This window comes from Natrix helvetica (assembly GCF_964273705.1).
Source record: "Natrix helvetica genome assembly, chromosome: 7".
NCBI lineage: Eukaryota > Metazoa > Chordata > Lepidosauria > Squamata > Natricidae > Natrix > Natrix helvetica.
Genome location: NC_138558.1, coordinates 304,824 through 322,302, shown reverse-complemented (window position 1 = coordinate 322,302; position 17,479 = coordinate 304,824). Strand labels below are relative to the sequence as shown.

The following is a 17,479-nucleotide window of genomic DNA, read 5'->3' as shown; positions in this document are numbered from 1 at the left end:
AGGGCAAGTCAACACACTTTAATGCATATCCACAGGAAGGGTGGCTGCTGCCCTCCCCCTTCCTCCTCCATGCAAATCCTTGCATGGGGGGGGGGGTCAAGAAGAGGCCAGGCTGAAGGCAAATGGGGACCCTTGACCCCTGGCAAGGAAAGAGCTCGGACTCTTTCAACAGCAAACCTTCCAATTTCCTTACAAGGGAAAGCAAGGGGCTTTTCTCCTGCAAACGGAGGGGTCTGGCTGGGGGGCTTCCCCCCCCACTCCATAGCCAGATGCTTCTCTAGCAAGGCTGGCCCCTCACTGGGGTCAGGCATGGGGAGGGCGGCCTCGGCCAGTTTGTCTCGGCAAGGCGAAGCCCCCGAACAATGCAGACCCTCCATTCTTGGCAGCCTCAGACCTGGGACTGCAGCCACAAGCGAGGGTCAAACCAGGGCCGGGCAGGGGCCTGCAGGGTCCGCTCCGAGTCCGGAGTCGAACTGCAGCTGCTGGAGGAGCCTGAGCTGGAACAGGAGGGGCCACGGGCCTTGGGCAAAGGGGAAGGCGGCGGGCGTCCCGCACGCCCCTTCAGCCTGCTGAGCTTGGCGTCCAGCGAGAGAGTGCGAGGTCGGCCCCAGGGGGGCTGCGTGGGGCAAGGGCCGGTGCTGGAGCTGCAGCTGGAAGCGATGCCAGGCGAGGAGCCCTCAAAGAGAGAGAGCCACACGGGCTCGCCCAGGTTGGAGACCCGCCGGGCCAGGATCTCAGTCACTGCCTCAATGTCATCGGCCGGCTCAATAGCTGCAGGAAAGGGGGAGAGGGGCTCCGTTAGAGGCACCTGAGGCTCTCCTGGCCCCTTCAGGGACAAACGCCCCCCACCTAGGAGAGCTGCCATTCAGCACAAAAGCACTCGGGAAAGGGCCCTCTGGTCAGTTGGTGGGGTCCGGAGGGCATTCGGACACCTATCCACTCCTCCTGCCGTGCTCCCCCCACCCTCCCCGAGGTTTCCTCCACGGCATAGCAGCCCTCCTCCCTGCGGCCTCCACCGGTGCAGTTACTTCACCTGTCACTGTAATAGTTGGACAGAAGTGCCCGAATCTCTGCAGAGACAGCGTTGTCCTGCAACAGAAGCCCCTCGCAGTTGGAGGGTGGCCCCCCAGCACCAGGGAGAGCTGGGGCAGGACAGACAGACAGGAGGGACATGCAGAGAGAGGAAAGCAGAGGAGGAGAGCAGAGAGTTACAGACACAGACACTGGATGGGGGGCAAGAGAGACCCTAGAGGCGTGGAGCTGGGAAAGGGGGCAGAAAAGACAGAGAGACCCTCCCTTCCACTGCCCACCCTTCTGCCCTAGGGATGCCGGCCCTGGTCAGCCTCACCCATCTCGTGGTAGAGGGATCCCTGCTTGGACAGCAGCATCGGAGGGCGGCGCGGAGATGGCACCTCCACCACCATCACTTCATCGCAGCAGTGTTTCCATTGGCCTGGGGGGGGGGGACAGGGGCATAAAGGGGGATCACCTGGCTTGGGGGGGGATGTGTCCTATGACATCGTAGGAAGTCTGGCCTTGGAGCCCCCCAAGTGCAGTGGGGAGAGCCCCAGACCCAGCTCAGAGGTGAAGGTTGTGCCCTGATGCCCCCCAGACACCCAGCCTCCTTGTGTCTTTGGACGGCTGCCCCATCCACTGACCCAGGGCTGTGCCCAGAGAGGCCGGGTCTCTTTACCGCCCCCACCCCCTCCTCCACTCACTCATGTCGTAGAAGTGCTGCCAGAAGACTTCCATCCAGCGCTGGGCCTCCGCGGGAGACTCAGCCTGCAGCGTGTGGGTCACTTCCTCACCTCCGTAGTGGTTGGTGACTGACATGCAGCGAACGGGACCCCTGGGGCTCTTCTCACTGGCCCGGATGCGCGTCTCCTGCCCAGGGAAAGAGGCCCAGGGGTCACCTGGCTGTGGGGCAGATGCCGTGGGCTGGGCCAGAAGCAGGAAGGGGCCCAAAGCGATGGGAAACGGCCTCCCTTCTCCCAGGGCGTCAGGAAGGAAGGGAAGCCCAGGAATGGGGGAGGCTTTGGAAGGGGGTTCTGAGTGGGGGAGCTTAATAGCCAGGGTATTTTCCTTGATCTGAAACCTGGCAAGGGAGGGTCCCAGCCCCCCAGCAAAGAGGTGACATGGGAGCGGGCGAGGGAGGGCAATCTGGGAAGGTTTGCTCAGCTGACCCCCATGGACAGTGGACAGCAAAGGGCCCGGGGGCTTATTTGCGTGTGTGCCCAGAGGAGCGGTGCAGGGCCTGCCCATGAGCCATGGGGTCGCAGCGCCCCAGCCGAACCTTGTTGATGGCGATGGTGAAGGCAGCCTCTTCCTGGCCCTCCGCATCCTGGGGGCGCCGGTAGCAGAGAAGGTTGGTGCCACGCAGGACACAGAAAAGCCTCGGCCAGTCCAGCTGCTCCCCCTGCTGCAGAGACAGGCGGCAGGTGCCTTGGCGTCCCTTCTCCTTCCCCCCAAGGCCAAAACCTCCCATTCAGCTGCAGAAGGGGCCCCTCTCAGCACCCTGGTCAGTTCGGGCGTAGGGTGGGGGCACTGCATATCCCTGTCCCCCGGGAGTGGGGGGGATGCTTCCCTCCTCCTACAGGTGAAGCCCTTACCTGCACTTTCAGGAAGCCAGCCATCACCTGCTCCACCATGCAGCTGGGCTGGGCCACCACGCGGCAGCAGAGGCTGCCATAGAGGGGCAGCCAGAAGGAGCTCTCCTCTGGAGGAGAAGGAGGCGTCAAGTGGGGGCCGAACTGGAGGTTCAGTAAAAGGTCTCCAGCCACTGGCTCAAGCAGGTGAGCCGCTCCTCAGCCTCCCAAGACCCCCAGTCGTCCTGGAAGGGCCCTGACACCAGGTCCCAGGGATGCCCACAGCCATCTTCTGGGCCTACCGTTGCCGGTGATGAGCAGGTCATGGGTGCGAAAGGTGTCCTGGACGTGCGGAAGGCCAAGGTGGGCACAGGCCAGCAGTTGATATTTGGGGCCCCTGAAAAAGAAGGGGCGCCCTGCTGGTGAGGCAGCTGGGGGTGTGGGGGGTTGCAGGCTCCCCCAGGTAGGTAAGGAGGGTACTCACGCTATGCTGGGGGCTGGGGGTAGCAAGAGCGGACTGCACCCCCCGTTGCTGCCTGAGCCGCTCCCGTCCAGAGCAGCCCGCATCTGCTTCCCCGAGGAGCGCCCCAGAGAGCTGCTCAGGCGGCTGGCCAGCTTCTTGGGGGTGGCGCCAAGGGCCGAGTCCTCCTCCAGGGCAGCACTGTACAGCTCAATTTTCAGCTCAAAGCCTGGAGCAGCCTCGGTGCTGGGGAGAGAGGAGAAGATGCCCCACGCAGGCTCTGAGCACAGCCAGGATCCCAGCTGGCCGCCCAGAAGCGCCAATGCGACCTTCCTCAAGCCTTCAGGTTTCCTCCTAACCCCTCCCTGGGGCACCAACTTTGCCATTCCCACCAGGCCCCGAAACGCCCAATTCCACCCGAAAGGCAAAGTGTTGGGGACCCCGTCAGATCTGGAGTCAGGTGGGCCCCCTCCTCCCCTTCCCTGCTGGGGACTAAGGCAGGATTGCCGAGTGGTCAGCTAGGGAGGTGAGGCTCACAAGAGCACTGAGGTCTCAAAGCAGATGTCAGCCAGTGTCCGGTCCACCAGCACCATCTCCGTGTCGTAGATTTCTGTGCCGATTTGCAGCAGGCAAAACACTGCGCAGCGATGCAAATCTGGAAAAAAAGGGGGAAATGGGGCATTTGGTGTCTCAATACACACGCACACACACACACGCACACACACACTTGATCTCACCACAGTGGCTCCGTAGGTATGGAAGCTGCAGGGAAGCCTCTTCCAAAGTACGGGAAGGAGTGGGAGTGGGAGTGGGGGGAGGGAATGGCCAGGACCTGCTGATCCCTGGGGAGCAGTAGCTGTTTTAGCCCCGAGTCCTGGGACAGAGCCTGGAATTACCTTTTGCCTCAGACGGCCCTGTCTTAATTGGCAGATGTCATTTCTTTTTCCCATGCTGCACCCCTCCCCTCCCCTCCTTCTCCACTCCTATTCAGCAGCATTTCAAACTGACCGAGCGGCATAGGAGAAAGAATGCATGAAAAGCAAAAGCAGCATTAACAGTTCCATCCACCAGGGGGCCAAAGTAACCTGCACAAAGTGGACTCTTTACAGCTGCCTTTTCTCTGCCCTGCAAAACCCACGGCAGGAAGCAGCTGTCCCAGGCACGGGAGGGGTCCATCGGGGAAAAGCCCCATTCCCGGGCCCCTCCGCATGGAGACCTGGGATCAGTTCCCACAGATAGCGGACAGAGCAGGCCGGTTGGGCGTCTGCAGCATCACAGACATCGGTCAAATGCGCCCGTCCTTCCTTTCTCAAAGGAGATTTCAGCTAAACTCAGCCTCGTGGCAGCTTTGAATCAAATGCTTTATTTGGCCAAGTGTGATTAGACACACAAAGGAATTTGTCTCCGGTGCACAAGCTCCTTCCAAGCTAGCAGGCCACAATGCCCTGAGGGAAGTCTTTAGGTAGCTGCTGGGTTCAGCTGCTGAGGAGCGAACGGAAGGGAGGAGGAGACAGACAATGTGGGGAGCACCAGCGAGGGAACCTACCCCCCTTGTTCTTGAAGTATTCCGTGTCCTTCCACATCAGGGGGATCCGGAGATCTGGAAAAAAGGGGAGAGAACTACAGACCACGATCTCTAGGGCCACACGTGGCATTAAGGCCACTGATGCACGGCTTGCTTACGGTCACCAAACCCATCTTTGAGACAAACGTAAAGGCGGGGACCCAAATGGAGCGCAGTGGCCTCGTAGGCCGTGACCGGCTCACTCTGCTTCTGCTCTGCCTGCCTGCTTTGGGGAAAAGGCTCCTCTCCCGAGTGGCTTCCAGTGGGATGGCTGTGGCGAAATTGCCCACCTTCAGCTCAGCACCCTCCAAGGGACCTCTGCGCTTCCCTGGGAGCAAGTTGGGGAGTGGATCCCTACGCTGAGCAGAAGCCGGAGCGACGGATCCCTCGGGTGGGGCCAGGCTCCAGGGCTGCCCGCTGCAGGTCGGGGAGCTTTTCAGCAGGGCCTGCGGGGGCTACTGCCCCACTCCAATCCTGGCTGTGCACAGGCTGCGCTTTGGGCTTGGGAAAGCCTCGCCTGCCCCCTGCCCTGTCCCCACAGGTCTAAGGCACCGGGAGCTGAGCCTGGCTGGGCAAGATGGAGCCGGAATGGAAGGTCGGGAATAACTGGGGAAAACTCCAGTTGCCATCCGTTGACTGGAAGACAGTTACAAAACCACTAGGGCAGCCCTGCTGGTTTCAAAGGCTGCCTGAATGCTCGGCTCCACCTGTGGTTTCCCCTGCGGGCGAAGCGGAGGCAGTGCAGGCAGGAACTGGGGCAGGAGGTGAAGCTTTGCCAGGCTTCCTTAAGAGGCTCCGCTTCCTTAGCCCAGATGAGGGGAAATGAAGTTGGGATAGTGGAGGTCCTTCCTCCTTCAGTGTGATTCTTCTGTTATGTCTAGCAAAACTTTCCTGATTAGCAAATAGGAATCCTAATCAGACTATCATTTGACTGTTAGGATCCTCTTCTTTCAAAGCATAAAAGGTGAATTAAAAAAGGATTTGTTCTCTTAACTAATTCGCTCTCTGAGGCTGGGAAGGTGTGTACAGCCTGCAAAATACCACATCCCATGGAGAGGTCAGGGACTGGGACAAGTCCCTTCCCTCCTGTTCCTTTTCTTGCCCACTGAGAGGCTGGCCTGCATGGGGGGAGCAAAGCTCGGCCAGGCTTGACCCCTGAGGACCAGCCCCCTCCTTACCCGAGACACAAATTCGGCCCCGACATGGTAAGCGACCGTCCGTGGATCCAGCCTCAGAAGGACTAAGGTGTGGGGCAGGATGGGGAGGAGAGAGTGAAAGCACGTTTGATTACACCAACAGCCATCACAATCGCTAAAACGCTCTGATACCAGCACAGACGTCCTGGCTCTGGCTGTCACCAGGCAGAATTAACGCCAGTGGGAAGGAACGTGAAGAAGGGAGCCCGTAACCCGTTTTCACCTGGATGAGACCGAAGGAGGGAGGGACTGGGGTGGGGGCGCAGAGCAGGGAAGTGGGGGCTGGAGTTGCTCTGCCGTCTGCCCAGCAGGGCGGAAGGGAGGTCAAAAACCTTGAAGCTGCCAGGAGGAGAGGCTTTCCTCGCCCCTTTCACACATTCCCTGCTCCCGAGGCTCACGCCCAGAGTGAGGCAGCCCCAAAGTTCCTTCCTTGACTGGCTCCCAATCCCCACGGAGGGAAGGAGGGAGCAGGGCTGGAAAGGAAAGGGCTGCCAGGAGGAGGGAGCCAGCCGCCTCCCCTGATGCCAGGAAAGGAAGGGGGGGGGCTCAGCAGGTTTCCATGGCAACAGAACCCAGCAGGGAGGAACTGACGGGGTGGGGGGGTTGGGGGGGAGGGGTTCCAGGATGCCTGAATGCCTGCTTCTGCGCCCAGACTTTCCAGGCTCTCTGCACACCGACCCAGCAAGGGTACCAGGGGCCAACTCACCGCCGAGCCATGTGCTGCATCACCTGCGCCTCCTTCATGCGCTGCAACTCCGCCATGTAGGCCAGGATGCGGCTGTTGCAGACCAGCAGGCTCTTGGTCACCTCCAGTGCCTGCGGCCGCTGAGTGCAAGCCGCCAAGAGCTTGCAGGCTCCCTCCCGCATGCGGATCTCGTGGTCAATTCTCTTCTGGAGGTCTGTGCCCTGGGGAGGGGGGAGGGGACGCAACTGAAAGGTGCGGGTGCAAAGGTTTGGGGATAGGAACCAGGAAGGGGGTCTTGGGACAGAAGGCTCTGGAGGTGGGCGGGGGAGGGGAAGCCGGTGAGCTGGCCTGGTGCCCAAAGGCATTAGGGGCCAGTGGGGAGAGAAGTGGAGGCCCCACACAGCCCCCTCCCTCACCCACTTGCAGGGGGGTTCAGGGAAGAGCCTGGCACCATACGAGCAGCCCCACATATGGAGGGCCCCATCCCCCTTTGCCCCCCTCCTTTCCCTCCCACTCACGGAAAGGCAGCTTTGCTGTGAAAGGAGGCCTTTCGCTACAGGGGGAGCAGGGACCCGAGCCTCCCCACCAAATGTCAGGAAGAGTCACTGCTATAAAATCGGGGCTGGGGAAGCCCACAGCAGACCCTCCCAGTGAAAATCCTCACCCATCCGGCAGCTGGGCAAGAAGGCCTTCAGCCCCCCACCCCCCACTGCAGTCTCATTCCCAGCCCTTTTCGGATTGGGGGACCACCTGGCTGGCCAGGAGGGGGGCAGCTTTTGCAGCAGCTGTAAGGCAGAGCAGCTCACCCGCCTCTGGGCTTGGAATGCTGCGGGGGGGGGGGGAGCTCTTTATGGGATGCCCCCTTGGCACAGAGGCCAACCCAAGAGGAGGGAGGAGAGCAAGAGGGATCGTGACCCCCTCCCCTCAGAGCTTCATTGGGACGTAGGGAGGTCGCCCCCCACCCGGAATGCGCTCGGCCGCCCCCAAGCCAGCGCTGGCTATTTCGGCAGCCGCCGCCTCCTCTTCCCCCAGCCCCGCGCTCACCCTGGCCGGCTTCCCGTTCTCCATGCCGCCGGCTCATAGCCCGAGGCCACCTCCGCCCCGTTTGCTCCGCTGCGGCGAGCTTGAGCTTCTTCTTGCGGGCGGCAGCTGCACCGGCGGGGAGGGGGCGCCTGGGAAGGGGCTGCGGGGGGGGCTGTGACATCACCGCTGCCTAAAAATAGGCCGCCTGGGATCTGCGGGGGCCGCAATGCCCCGCGGGGAGGAGGCAACTGCGGAGGGACCCCTCCCAAAGCCCAGAGCCCTTGCGGGGGGGGCTGCCTTCTCTCCCAGCAGAGAGGGGGACCCTCATACGAGGGGTGGTGGTGTGATGGACAGAGAGGGCCTGATCCGATGAAGGCTGAGAGAGCAAATGGGGAGGGATCCCCTCGGGCATTCGGTGCCAAGGCACAAGAGTTTCTGCTCTCAGGCAGGGAAGCCTCCTCCCCAAGGGGCCCCTCCCTCTCTCTCCAGCCTCATCTGCCTCTATTCACCCCAGGCCAGATGCCCCCTCTGCTGCCAGGACAAAGAGAAAGCAAAGGGGTGGGGAAGCAGGGAGACCCAGGCCCAGGTTGAAGGGTCCCTACCCCCCAAGTAGACAGCCCTCACCTCCGCTCTGGGGCCTTCCCTGGCTCAGCCATGCAGTTGGGGGGAGGGGTGTCTGGAGGCTGGGCAGCTGTAAGCAGCAAATATTCATGCCTTTGCAGCCATCATGGGGTCATCCCCTCCCCCGAACTCTGTGGAGCCACCTGATGCCATTTTAGGGTCCCAGGGAAGGTGTTTCCTGATCAACATTTCCCCTTTCCAAGATCCAGGAGGGAAATGCGAGAGATGCCACTGCCTTCCAATCCACAACTCCTCCATTGGGCAGCCAAGCAGAAATACGCAGAGTTCCAGGGCCCCTGCGAGGAGGAGCTGGGCAGCGCCCACCAAGCCCACATGCCCACTGACTTCTCAGGCTAAGGCAGTGCTTCTCAATTATTTTCTGTCATGCCCCCCCTAGGAAGAAGAAAACATTTCGCGCCCCCCCCCCCGCGCGACTGTAAATAGTATAATTTGTCTATAAAATTGTTATAAGTACACCTCTGCATAACATAGCACACCGGTCTTTCCTCCTCTCCCACCGTAGTCACATGCTTTCTTTCCTCTTTCCCTCTTACTTGTCTATCCTTCCTTCCACCCTCCCTTCCTCCTTCCCTTCCTTCCTGCCTCCCTTCCAGTTCCCTCCTTCCTCTTTCCCCCTGCCTGCCTTCTTTCCCTCCTGCTTATCTATGCTTTCTTCCTTCCTTGCACCTCCCTCCCTTCTGCCTGCCTGCCTTCTTTCCTCTTTCCCTATCCTCCTATCCTTCCTTTCTCCCTCCCTCCTTCCCTGCCTCCCTTCCAGTTCCATTCTTCCCTCCTTCCTTCTGCCTCCTTCCTGCCTGCTTGCCTTCTTTTCTCTTTCCCTCTTGCTTGTCTATCCTTCCTTCCACCCTCCCTTCCTCCTTCTCTTCCTTCCTGCCTCCCTTCCAGTTCCCTCCTTCCTCTTTCCCCCTGCCTGCCTGCCTTCTTTCCTCTTTCCCTATCCTCCTATCCTTCCTTTCTCCCTCCCTCCTTCCCTGCCTCCCTTCCAGTTCCATTCTTCCCTCCTTCCTTCTGCCTCCTTCCTGCCTGCTTGCCTTCTTTCCTCTTTCCCTCTTGCTTGTCTATCCTTACTCCCTCCTCCCTTTCTTCCCTCCCTCCCTGCCAGCAGCTCCTCCAGCATCCCAGCTGGAAGCAGCAGCACAACAGTCGCCGTTACCAGGGGCGAAGGGGTGGCGGTGGCAAGATCGGGCGACCGCCGCCCCTTTGTCCCTTCCCCAACAGCGGCTGTTGCGCTTCCGCTTCCAGACGGAATGCTTGCGGGTGAGCTGCTGGCGGGGAGGTGAGCTACCTGCATAAAGACGCCGCCGAGGGCATGGCAGAATATATCCCGGCTTGAAGTGGCAGCGCTGGGGACTGCTCAGAGACTCATCAGAGCCGCGGGCTGGAGCTGTGCAAAAAGTCTGCTTGGGCTGGGGGGGGGGAGGGAGGGAAGCCTGGGACAGCCATGCTTCCCTCCCTCCCACCCCCGCCCGAGCAGGCTTCTTGCACAGCTCCAGCCCGCGGCTCCAATGAAAATCCACAGTCCGAAGTGCTGCCACTTCCAGGCGGGATATATTATGCCTCGCCCACGCCGCCGCCGTTGCACCCAGATGGAAAGGGAGCCTTCGTGCCCCCCTTTACGGAGCCTCGCGCCCCCCCAGGGGGGCATGCCCCACTATTTGAGAACCGCTGGGCTAAGGAGAGCGGTAGAGGTCACGGGATGCAGCAATGTCACCAAGGAAGCCACAGGCAAAGCGCACGGCAGCCGCGGTTAAAAGAGCCCAGCCCAGGGAGGCCGGCGCTGCGTGGCCAGCCACACGGGCGAAAGGGCCCCTGCCAGAGGTTCCAAGAAGCTGCCGGCTGAGACCAGCACTGCTCCTCTCACGTGGGGGCCGCTGGGGACCGCACCAAGACCCAGGGGAGTCAAAAGCCCATCCTGGAAGGCAGCCACACGGTCGCCACCCAAACTGGAGGGACACACCTGCAAAGTCCATGCACTCAGTTTGCAGCCCCTCCTCAGAAATGGGCATCTGCAGGGGTCTTCTCTCAGGTCCCCCAGTCCTCCTGCAGATGCCCAGCCCCATGAGTCGCACTAGCGAAATGGGTGACCCTACGAATGGAAATACGCCCATCCACATGCTGACCCACAACCACAACCACAACCACACGCCCTCTGAAAGCAGCAACGTCCAGCGCGGTACCTCCAGGCTGAGGGCGATCTGTCGGATGTAGAGCATGTTCAGGTCCTCCAGGATATGCAGCTTGTCCTGCATTGCCCCAGGCCCTCTGTGCGCCCCCCCACCCCCACCCCGAGGCCCAGCTGGAGGTGTGGCGTCAGAGCAAAGGCCCCCAAACCCGGCTTCCCATGGAGCTGGACCCCAGCAGACTGGGGCTGCTTCTGAGGCAAGGTGGGGGGTGGGAGATGCCGCAGACTCACTGCTCCGGCCCCTCTGTCAGCAGATGCCGGTCTCCTGGGCCAGCTGTGGAAAGAATAGGCCCTTTCTTTCGTGCCAGCCCAGCAGCTCCAACACCCACCCTGAGAACAAGCAGCCACTGTGCCTGAAAGGGCAGGGCTGGGGGGCCCAGAGGCTGCACCCAGCTGCCAGGCAGGGCACGGCCCTCCCCCTCCCACTCCACGCACTGCACAGCCAACCCCCTGCCAGCCAAGGCCTGGGGGGTTGGGGTGGGGGCTCCCACTGCACAGGCATGGCTTCCCAGAAGGGCCGGTTGGATGGAAGGGCTTTGGATGCCCTGGGCAGGCAGATGCTGCTGCCCCCTGCTGTCCAGCCCAGGGACTTTCCTCCGCTCTCTGGAGCCGAGAGTGCAGCAGTGGCGGCTCTGCCCCGCTAGCCCTCCCCAGCCCTTACCTCCTACGCGACGATGGCTGCCTTGCCCCTGCCCTTCCCTCCTGGTCGTAGCAGGCGCTCCATGCACAGGAAATCTGCCTGGCTTCCACCCACCCCCCCCCCCGCCAGCCTTCCTGTTCCAGCTCATCTTACAAGGGCCGCCCCTCCTAGCTGGCTGCTCCAACAGCCTCGCCTCCCCTTCAGACACGTCCCTCCCTCCCGCTCACCCTGCGATGGAAGGAAGCAGGCGGATGGGCGGGCAGCCCCTTGCCCCCAGCGATCTCGGCCAGGGGAGCCCTCTCTGCCCACCAACCCCAGCCAGGCAGTGCCTTAGCCCCAGCCCAGAAACTCCTCTGCTCCCTGAGGTCCAAGCCCCAGCCAGAAGCCCACCAAGCTGTGCCAGCCCTCGGCCACCAGAGGGCAGCCAACGTCCCCTCAAGGGCCAAGAAGAGAAGCTGAACCCCCAGAGAGGTGCCAGGGGGCTCCCATGCCACTTCCTCTGGAACCAACCGCCTCTTTGGGTGGCTCTTCCTGGGGTGCCATCCTTTGTGAGGCAGTGTGGAAAATGTGGCCTGGGCAGGGGAGTGGCTGAGCAGATTGGGGGGGGGGGGGCAGGAGAGATCTGACTATGGATTCCACAGCTGGAGGACCCCTGAGCCTCCCAAAGGGGTCCTTGGAGTTCAGTCTTCAGTTAATTTAACCCCCTTTAATATGATCCAAGATAATGGGCAGCCGGGATTTCCCCAGGTAAGAGATCTGCTCCACAAACTTCTCTTTCCTGCTTGCATTTGTTCCCAGCCCTGGGACTGAATGTCTACACGGAGCTTCTCAGCCATCCCGGTCAAGGTTGCCCCAAAGGTGCTTTTTCAAGAGGCAGCTGCATTTTCTTCTCCTTTTCTTTGAAGACAATTCACTTCTCATCCAAGAAGCTTCTTCAGTTCTTCTCCTTCAGAGTTGAAGAAACTTCTTAGCAATAGCCCCTAGACATATATCTTCACGGTGCTTTCCATCCCAACTCTAAGCGGTTTACAGAGTCAGCCTCTTGCCCCAACAATCTGGGTCTTCATTTTATCCATCTCAGAAGGACGGAAGGCTGAGTCGACCTTGAGCCTGGTGAGATTTTAACTGCCAAATTGCAATCAGCCAGCAGGCAGCAGTAGTAGCTCTTGGATGAGAAGCGAAATGTCTTCAAAGAAAAAGAAAGAAAATCCAGCTGCCTCTTGAAAAAGCACCTTTGAGGCAGAGCTAGGACTATGAATCCTGCTCCAAAGAGCATCCCCCACCCCGCCCCCAATGCAGATGGTGGGGTCTGTGCAATGGGGCTGCAGGCCTTGCACGGTTTTATCCTCACGTCTCTTTCCTAAAGCGGCACAGCCTGGCATCGGCGTTTCTCACAGCTTCTGGTCCCCCAGCGCCTTTCCCTGAGTGAATGGCGGCACAGTTTTTCCCTGAGCACCATGTGGCTGACTGGGTGGAGCATTTCAGTCATTCCCGGCTTTGACCATTGTGAATGATTTTGTATCAATGGCCAATTCACAGCCCACATCTGAGTCACCCTTGAGTGGTCCACCCTGGTCCCAGCCGAGATCCTCAAGGGATCCAGTGTGAGAAAAGGGTCCATTTATCTCCCTCCACCTGGCAGTTGTTTCTCTTTGCCCGGCTTGCCGCCCACAAGGGAAGAGATACACGCCATGGGGCCAGCCCCCACCTCCTCTGGGGCCTGCTGAGACTTTCTGGACAGATGGGCAAGGCAACTTCCCCTCCTGTGGGATCCAGCTCCCTGTCCTTCCATCTATGCCCTCTATGGGGTTGGACTAGAATACCGCCAAGGTCCCTTCCAACCCTATTATTGTATGTTTTACCTGCACTGCTAGAAGAAGTTTGGGCTGGACCATATCAAGTACTTCTTGCGTCTAGCAGGAACCTTATAATATTCCTGCACATTCTCCCGCCCCCCCTGGAAATGACAACTTGGACAGGTTGCGTGGGCGACTACGAGCTACCACATGTTCATTGGACCCGTGTCCCTCCTGGCTTGTACTGGCATCCTGGAAGGTTACACAAGACTGGCTCTTGGGACTAGTGAACGCTTCATTGGGTGAGGGGTCCTTACCGGCCGCCTTGAAAGAGGCGGTTGTGAGACCCTTACTCAAGAGGCCTTCCCTGGACCCAACGGAGCTAGCCAATTATCGTCCTGTCTCCAACCTTCCCTTTTTAGCGAAGGTTGTAGAGAGTGTGGTGGCCCAACAGTTCCCACGTCACCTGGAGGAAAATGATTATCTAGACCCGCGCCAGTCCGGCTTCCGACCCGGGCACAGCACAGAGACGGCCTTAGTCGCGTTGGTAGATGATCTCTGGAGGGCCAGGGATAGGGGTTGTTCCTCTATCCTGGTCCTATTAGATCTCTCAGCGGCTTTTGATACCATCGACCATGGTATCCTACTGCACCGGCTGGAGGGGCTGGGAGTAAGGGGCACCGTTTTACGGTGGTTCTGCTCCTACCTCTCCGACCGGACGCAACGTGTGTTGGCAGGGGAGCAGAGGTCGACCCTAAGGCTTCTCACTTGTGGGGTGCCGCAGGGGTCGGTCCTCTCGCCTCTCCTGTTCAACACATATATGAAGCCTCTGGGTGAGATCATTCGTGGTTTTGGGGTGGGATATCATCTGTACGCTGATGATACACAGCTGTACATCTCCACCCCGAACCACCCCAATGAGGCTGTCGAAATGGTGTCCCGGTGTTTGGAAGCCGTACGGGTCTGGATGGGTGACAACAGACTCAAGCTCAACCCCTCCAAGACAGAGTGGCTGTGGCTTCCGGCCCCCAGGTTCAACCAGATGATCCCATCTCTGGCTATTGGGGGCGAGCAACTGGCCCCCATGGAGCGGGCGCGCAATTTGGGCATCCTCCTGGATGCCCGGCTGTCCATGGATGACCATGTGGCAGCCGTGGCAAGGGGGGCGTTCCACCAGGTTCGCCTGGTGCGCCAAATGCACCCCCTATTGGACCGGGATGCCCTTCGCACAGTCACTCATGCGCTGGTGACGTCCCGCCTAGACTACTGTAATGCTCTCTACATGGGGCTCCCCTTGAGATGCACCCGAAGACTACAGTTGGTCCAGAATGCGGCCGCGCGGGTGATTATGGGGAGTACTAGATACTCCCATATAACACCTCTCCTGCGCGAGCTGCACTGGCTCCCTGTGGTCTATCGGGTGCGTTTCAAGGTCTTGATTACCATCTTCAAAGCGCTCCATGGCACAGGACCTAGCTACTTGCGGGATCGCATCCTGCCCCATACATCCCTACGACCAATTCGCTCTCACAGAGAGGGACTTCTCCGGGTGCCGTCCACTAAGCAGTGCCAGAGGGCGGCGCCCAGGAGCAGGGCCTTCTCTGTGATGGGCCCAGCCCTCTGGAATGACCTCCCCCCCGACATTAGGATTACTACCGACCTCCGCTCCTTCCGTTCAAAACTCAAGACCCACCTTTTTCAACTAGCCGGCCTGGCTCAATTATAGTTCCATCTTTATCCTCCTGGCAATCTTTTAAATTTGTAATTTTATATTGGGGTATTTTAATTTTTAATTCTATTATGAGTATTCCTATGTATTATATTATGCGATTTTGACACCTCCTCCGTGAAATGTTTTAATTGTATAATATGTGTTTTTATTTATTGTACGCCGCCCCGAGTCCCTTCGTGGAGAGGGAGCGGCTAACAAATCTAATAAATTCAATTCAATTCAATTCAACCCCTCCCCCCCCAAGGAAAACCTAGCCATGTTTTAACATTTGCCAGTTACTTGCAGCCACACTGTTTTTCAGAGCATTTAGGACTTCCTGTTCATTATTTTTGTAACATATACAGCATTTGCCATTTCCCTGCACAACTACGACAGGCTGCTTTGAGAATTCCCTAACTTTCAGGTTCTAGGTTTCATCCTGGATCATTTCATTTAAATTCCATTATTCCATATCTTTCTCTGATCCTCATTTTATGCAGAAATAATTTTCTTTTGTGAATAAGAAGCCTTGGTGGAAGAAAGTGAAAGAGGCTATGAACAATTCACAAAAGAAAATGAGTTCTGCATAAAATGAGGATCAGAGAAAAGTATGGAATAAATTTTTTATACATGGATCATTACAAGAAAATGTGGTCAGAAGAGCAAAGAACATTTAAAAGAGGAGAAAATGCAGAGCAGTTTTGATGAACAGAATAGGCAGTTTGGGAAATGGGTGAAGCAGCCAAAGGAGGAGTTTTCAGCAGAGAAAATGTAATTCTTTGTATGGATTATTCCAAATATTTCTCTGATCCTCTTTTTATGCAGAAATCATTTTTTTGTGAATTTTTCTTAGCCTCTTTCGCTTTGTTCCACCAAGCCTTCTTTCCACACCTTCTGTTAGCACAAATATGCACCCTCCTGTTTTGTTCTGCAACGTAATTTACTATCCAGGTGGGTGTGTCCACTTTCAACTTCCATTTTTCAGGTTGTAAGGAGATTTTCAGCATAAATTAATCGAGTAAGTTTTTTTTAAAATTTCTATCGTGCCCTTCGCCATGTGTACATACAAACAGAGGTTTGCTTAAACAGAGAATTTTCTAAGTAGAAACTCCCTTTTTCAATCATCTTAATCTCTTATGACCCAGTGGCTCTTCTTCCTTCATATCCATCCACTTAGGACACTTTCTACAATGAATTTTTCTTTTCATGCAATTTCCCCCCAACTTTTTCCAGCTGCTCCCTTAAATGCAAGTATCACCAACATACAGATTCCTATGTCACAATGATTTTATTCATTCGTACTTTGTAGCCCTTCACTTCAACTCCACTCATCAGGATCAGCCCCCCCCCCTCCTGATGTGGTCCTCTTTCTCTTAGTTCTACAGACAGACAACTGAAGGATCCTTCTTTCTTTCACCGGTTAATTCATGCTGTTTACTGTTGACCCCAAGTCCAGTCTTCTATGTCACCAGTCATCATGGGATCAGCCAAAGATGCTGGCCTCCATGCCCAAAGGGGCACTGGGCCATGGAGGCTATCCATTATCCTTTGTAGGAAGTCAGAAAAGATGCCGAGCAGGTGATTAGTCTCAGTCACAGCTGGGCTACATCATGCATAATTTCCTGTTACAGGAGGGACAACGGTCCTCCTTGGGACTTGAACCAGCATGGCACAAGCCAGTTTAATCCCAAGCACGCTGACCTGTCTGAGGCAAGCTAAATCCTAGTCTAACAGACCACCTTGCAAACCATGATATGCTGCCTGCATTGTACCAAATGGCCCCAACTGGGCTTGCTGGCTTCCATAACTGTTAATCTACAAAGATTCCTGCCTGACCAACCCAGGGACTCAAGGAGTAGGAGCAGTTGGTTCCTACAACATCCAGACGCTGCCCCATTTTGTCCGGATCCTCACCCCAGGCTAGATGGGAAGCTGGGGGGTCGCTACATCTGCCCAGTCTGCGGCCCAGGACAGAGGCCAGGGCTGCAGGGGGCCTCGGATCCCACCCAGAGACCCCCACTCGGAATCGGCGGCGCTCAGGTGAAGACGCGGTTTTAAACAGGCGCGGCAAAGCCACAAGACGGAGGCGGCGGCGCGGGGCCTCCTTTTCAGGAGGGGAGGGGAAGAGCTCCCGCGGGTACCCAGAAGGGTAGACAGGGAGGCGACCGGACCCCTCGCGCCTACCCGGTCACGCTCCGCCCCCGGAGCACCTGCCCACCTCCTGGAGCCCCATATAGGTGGGCGGCCTCCGCCGGCTTCTCGGCGGCCCTGGCGCAGCCGCCCCGGCCTAAGCAGCCCCACGCTTCCCACGGCTCATAGCGCCGAGCGCCTCCCGGCCGGCTTCTTCTCCGCCGCCGCCCACGCCGCAGCCCTACCTGCTCGGGCTCGGCCAGGAGGCTGAGGCGAAAGCGGCCCCGCCGGATCTCCATCTCCAGCGCGGAGCCGCGCGCCACCGTCGCCCTGCTGCGGTGGTGCCGCTGGAACATGGTCCGGTTGCCGGGCGCTCCTGCCGCCCCCGCAGCGCTCTCGCCCGGCCTCCGCAAGGACTTGGCCTCTGGGCGGCTCCTCGCCCTCTGCCCGGACAGTCCCCGGTTGCGCCCGCCGGCCCACCTGGGCGGGGTCGCGGCTCCTGCCCGCCGTGCCCCAGCAGACGGCGCCGCCCCCGCGAGCTCGGCCCGCAGTAGCTGAGCGGCCCCGCCGAGAGCGCCTCCCTCCGCGCAGGGTTCAGCCGCTGCCGAGAGGGAGGAGGTGCCGGCGAGACCGGGCTGCCTCCGCGGAACTTGGTGGCTGAACTCGCACGACTTGCAACTTCTGAGTCTCCGCTTGGCGCGAGCAGCGGCTTCCCAAGCAACTGAAGCCTATTGGGCGCCCAGCGGCCGCCCCTCCCCGCCCGCTCAGGCCCTCGGAAAGGGGGGGGGGGCTGAAGGCCGGTGCCTGCAAGAGAAGTTCGGGGCGGCCTGCCCAGAGCCAGCTGCGGAAAGGACCTGCAGCTGCC

The 17,479-nt window shown here is 58.9% G+C and overlaps 1 protein-coding gene across 4 annotated transcripts; it reads right to left on the bottom strand.

Annotated features, from left to right (window-relative positions):
- Positions 1-3: 3 nt before the first annotated feature.
- On the bottom strand, positions 4-17,324 carry RTKN (rhotekin; the record flags this gene model as incomplete). 4 transcript variants are annotated; one of them, XM_081959459.1, is made up of 13 exons in its annotated part: positions 16,860-17,324; positions 6,512-6,711; positions 5,788-5,849; positions 4,592-4,645; positions 3,583-3,700; positions 3,070-3,291; positions 2,888-2,982; positions 2,610-2,716; positions 2,294-2,419; positions 1,719-1,884; positions 1,349-1,453; positions 1,034-1,142; positions 631-771 (listed from the first exon to the last, which is right to left on the bottom strand). In XM_081959459.1, exons 1-13 carry the CDS (start codon positions 16,968-16,970, stop codon positions 765-767), a joined length of 1,482 nt encoding a protein of 493 aa, XP_081815585.1. In that variant the 5' UTR covers positions 16,971-17,324. The 4 variants fall into 4 exon arrangements, with proteins under 4 accessions (XP_081815583.1, XP_081815584.1, XP_081815585.1 ...); XM_081959457.1 differs by lacking the exon at positions 1,034-1,142 and having other exon boundaries at positions 4-771; positions 16,860-17,320; XM_081959458.1 differs by lacking the exons at positions 1,034-1,142; positions 16,860-17,324 and adding an exon at positions 10,333-10,478 and having other exon boundaries at positions 4-771.
- Positions 17,325-17,479: the final 155 nt, after the last annotated feature.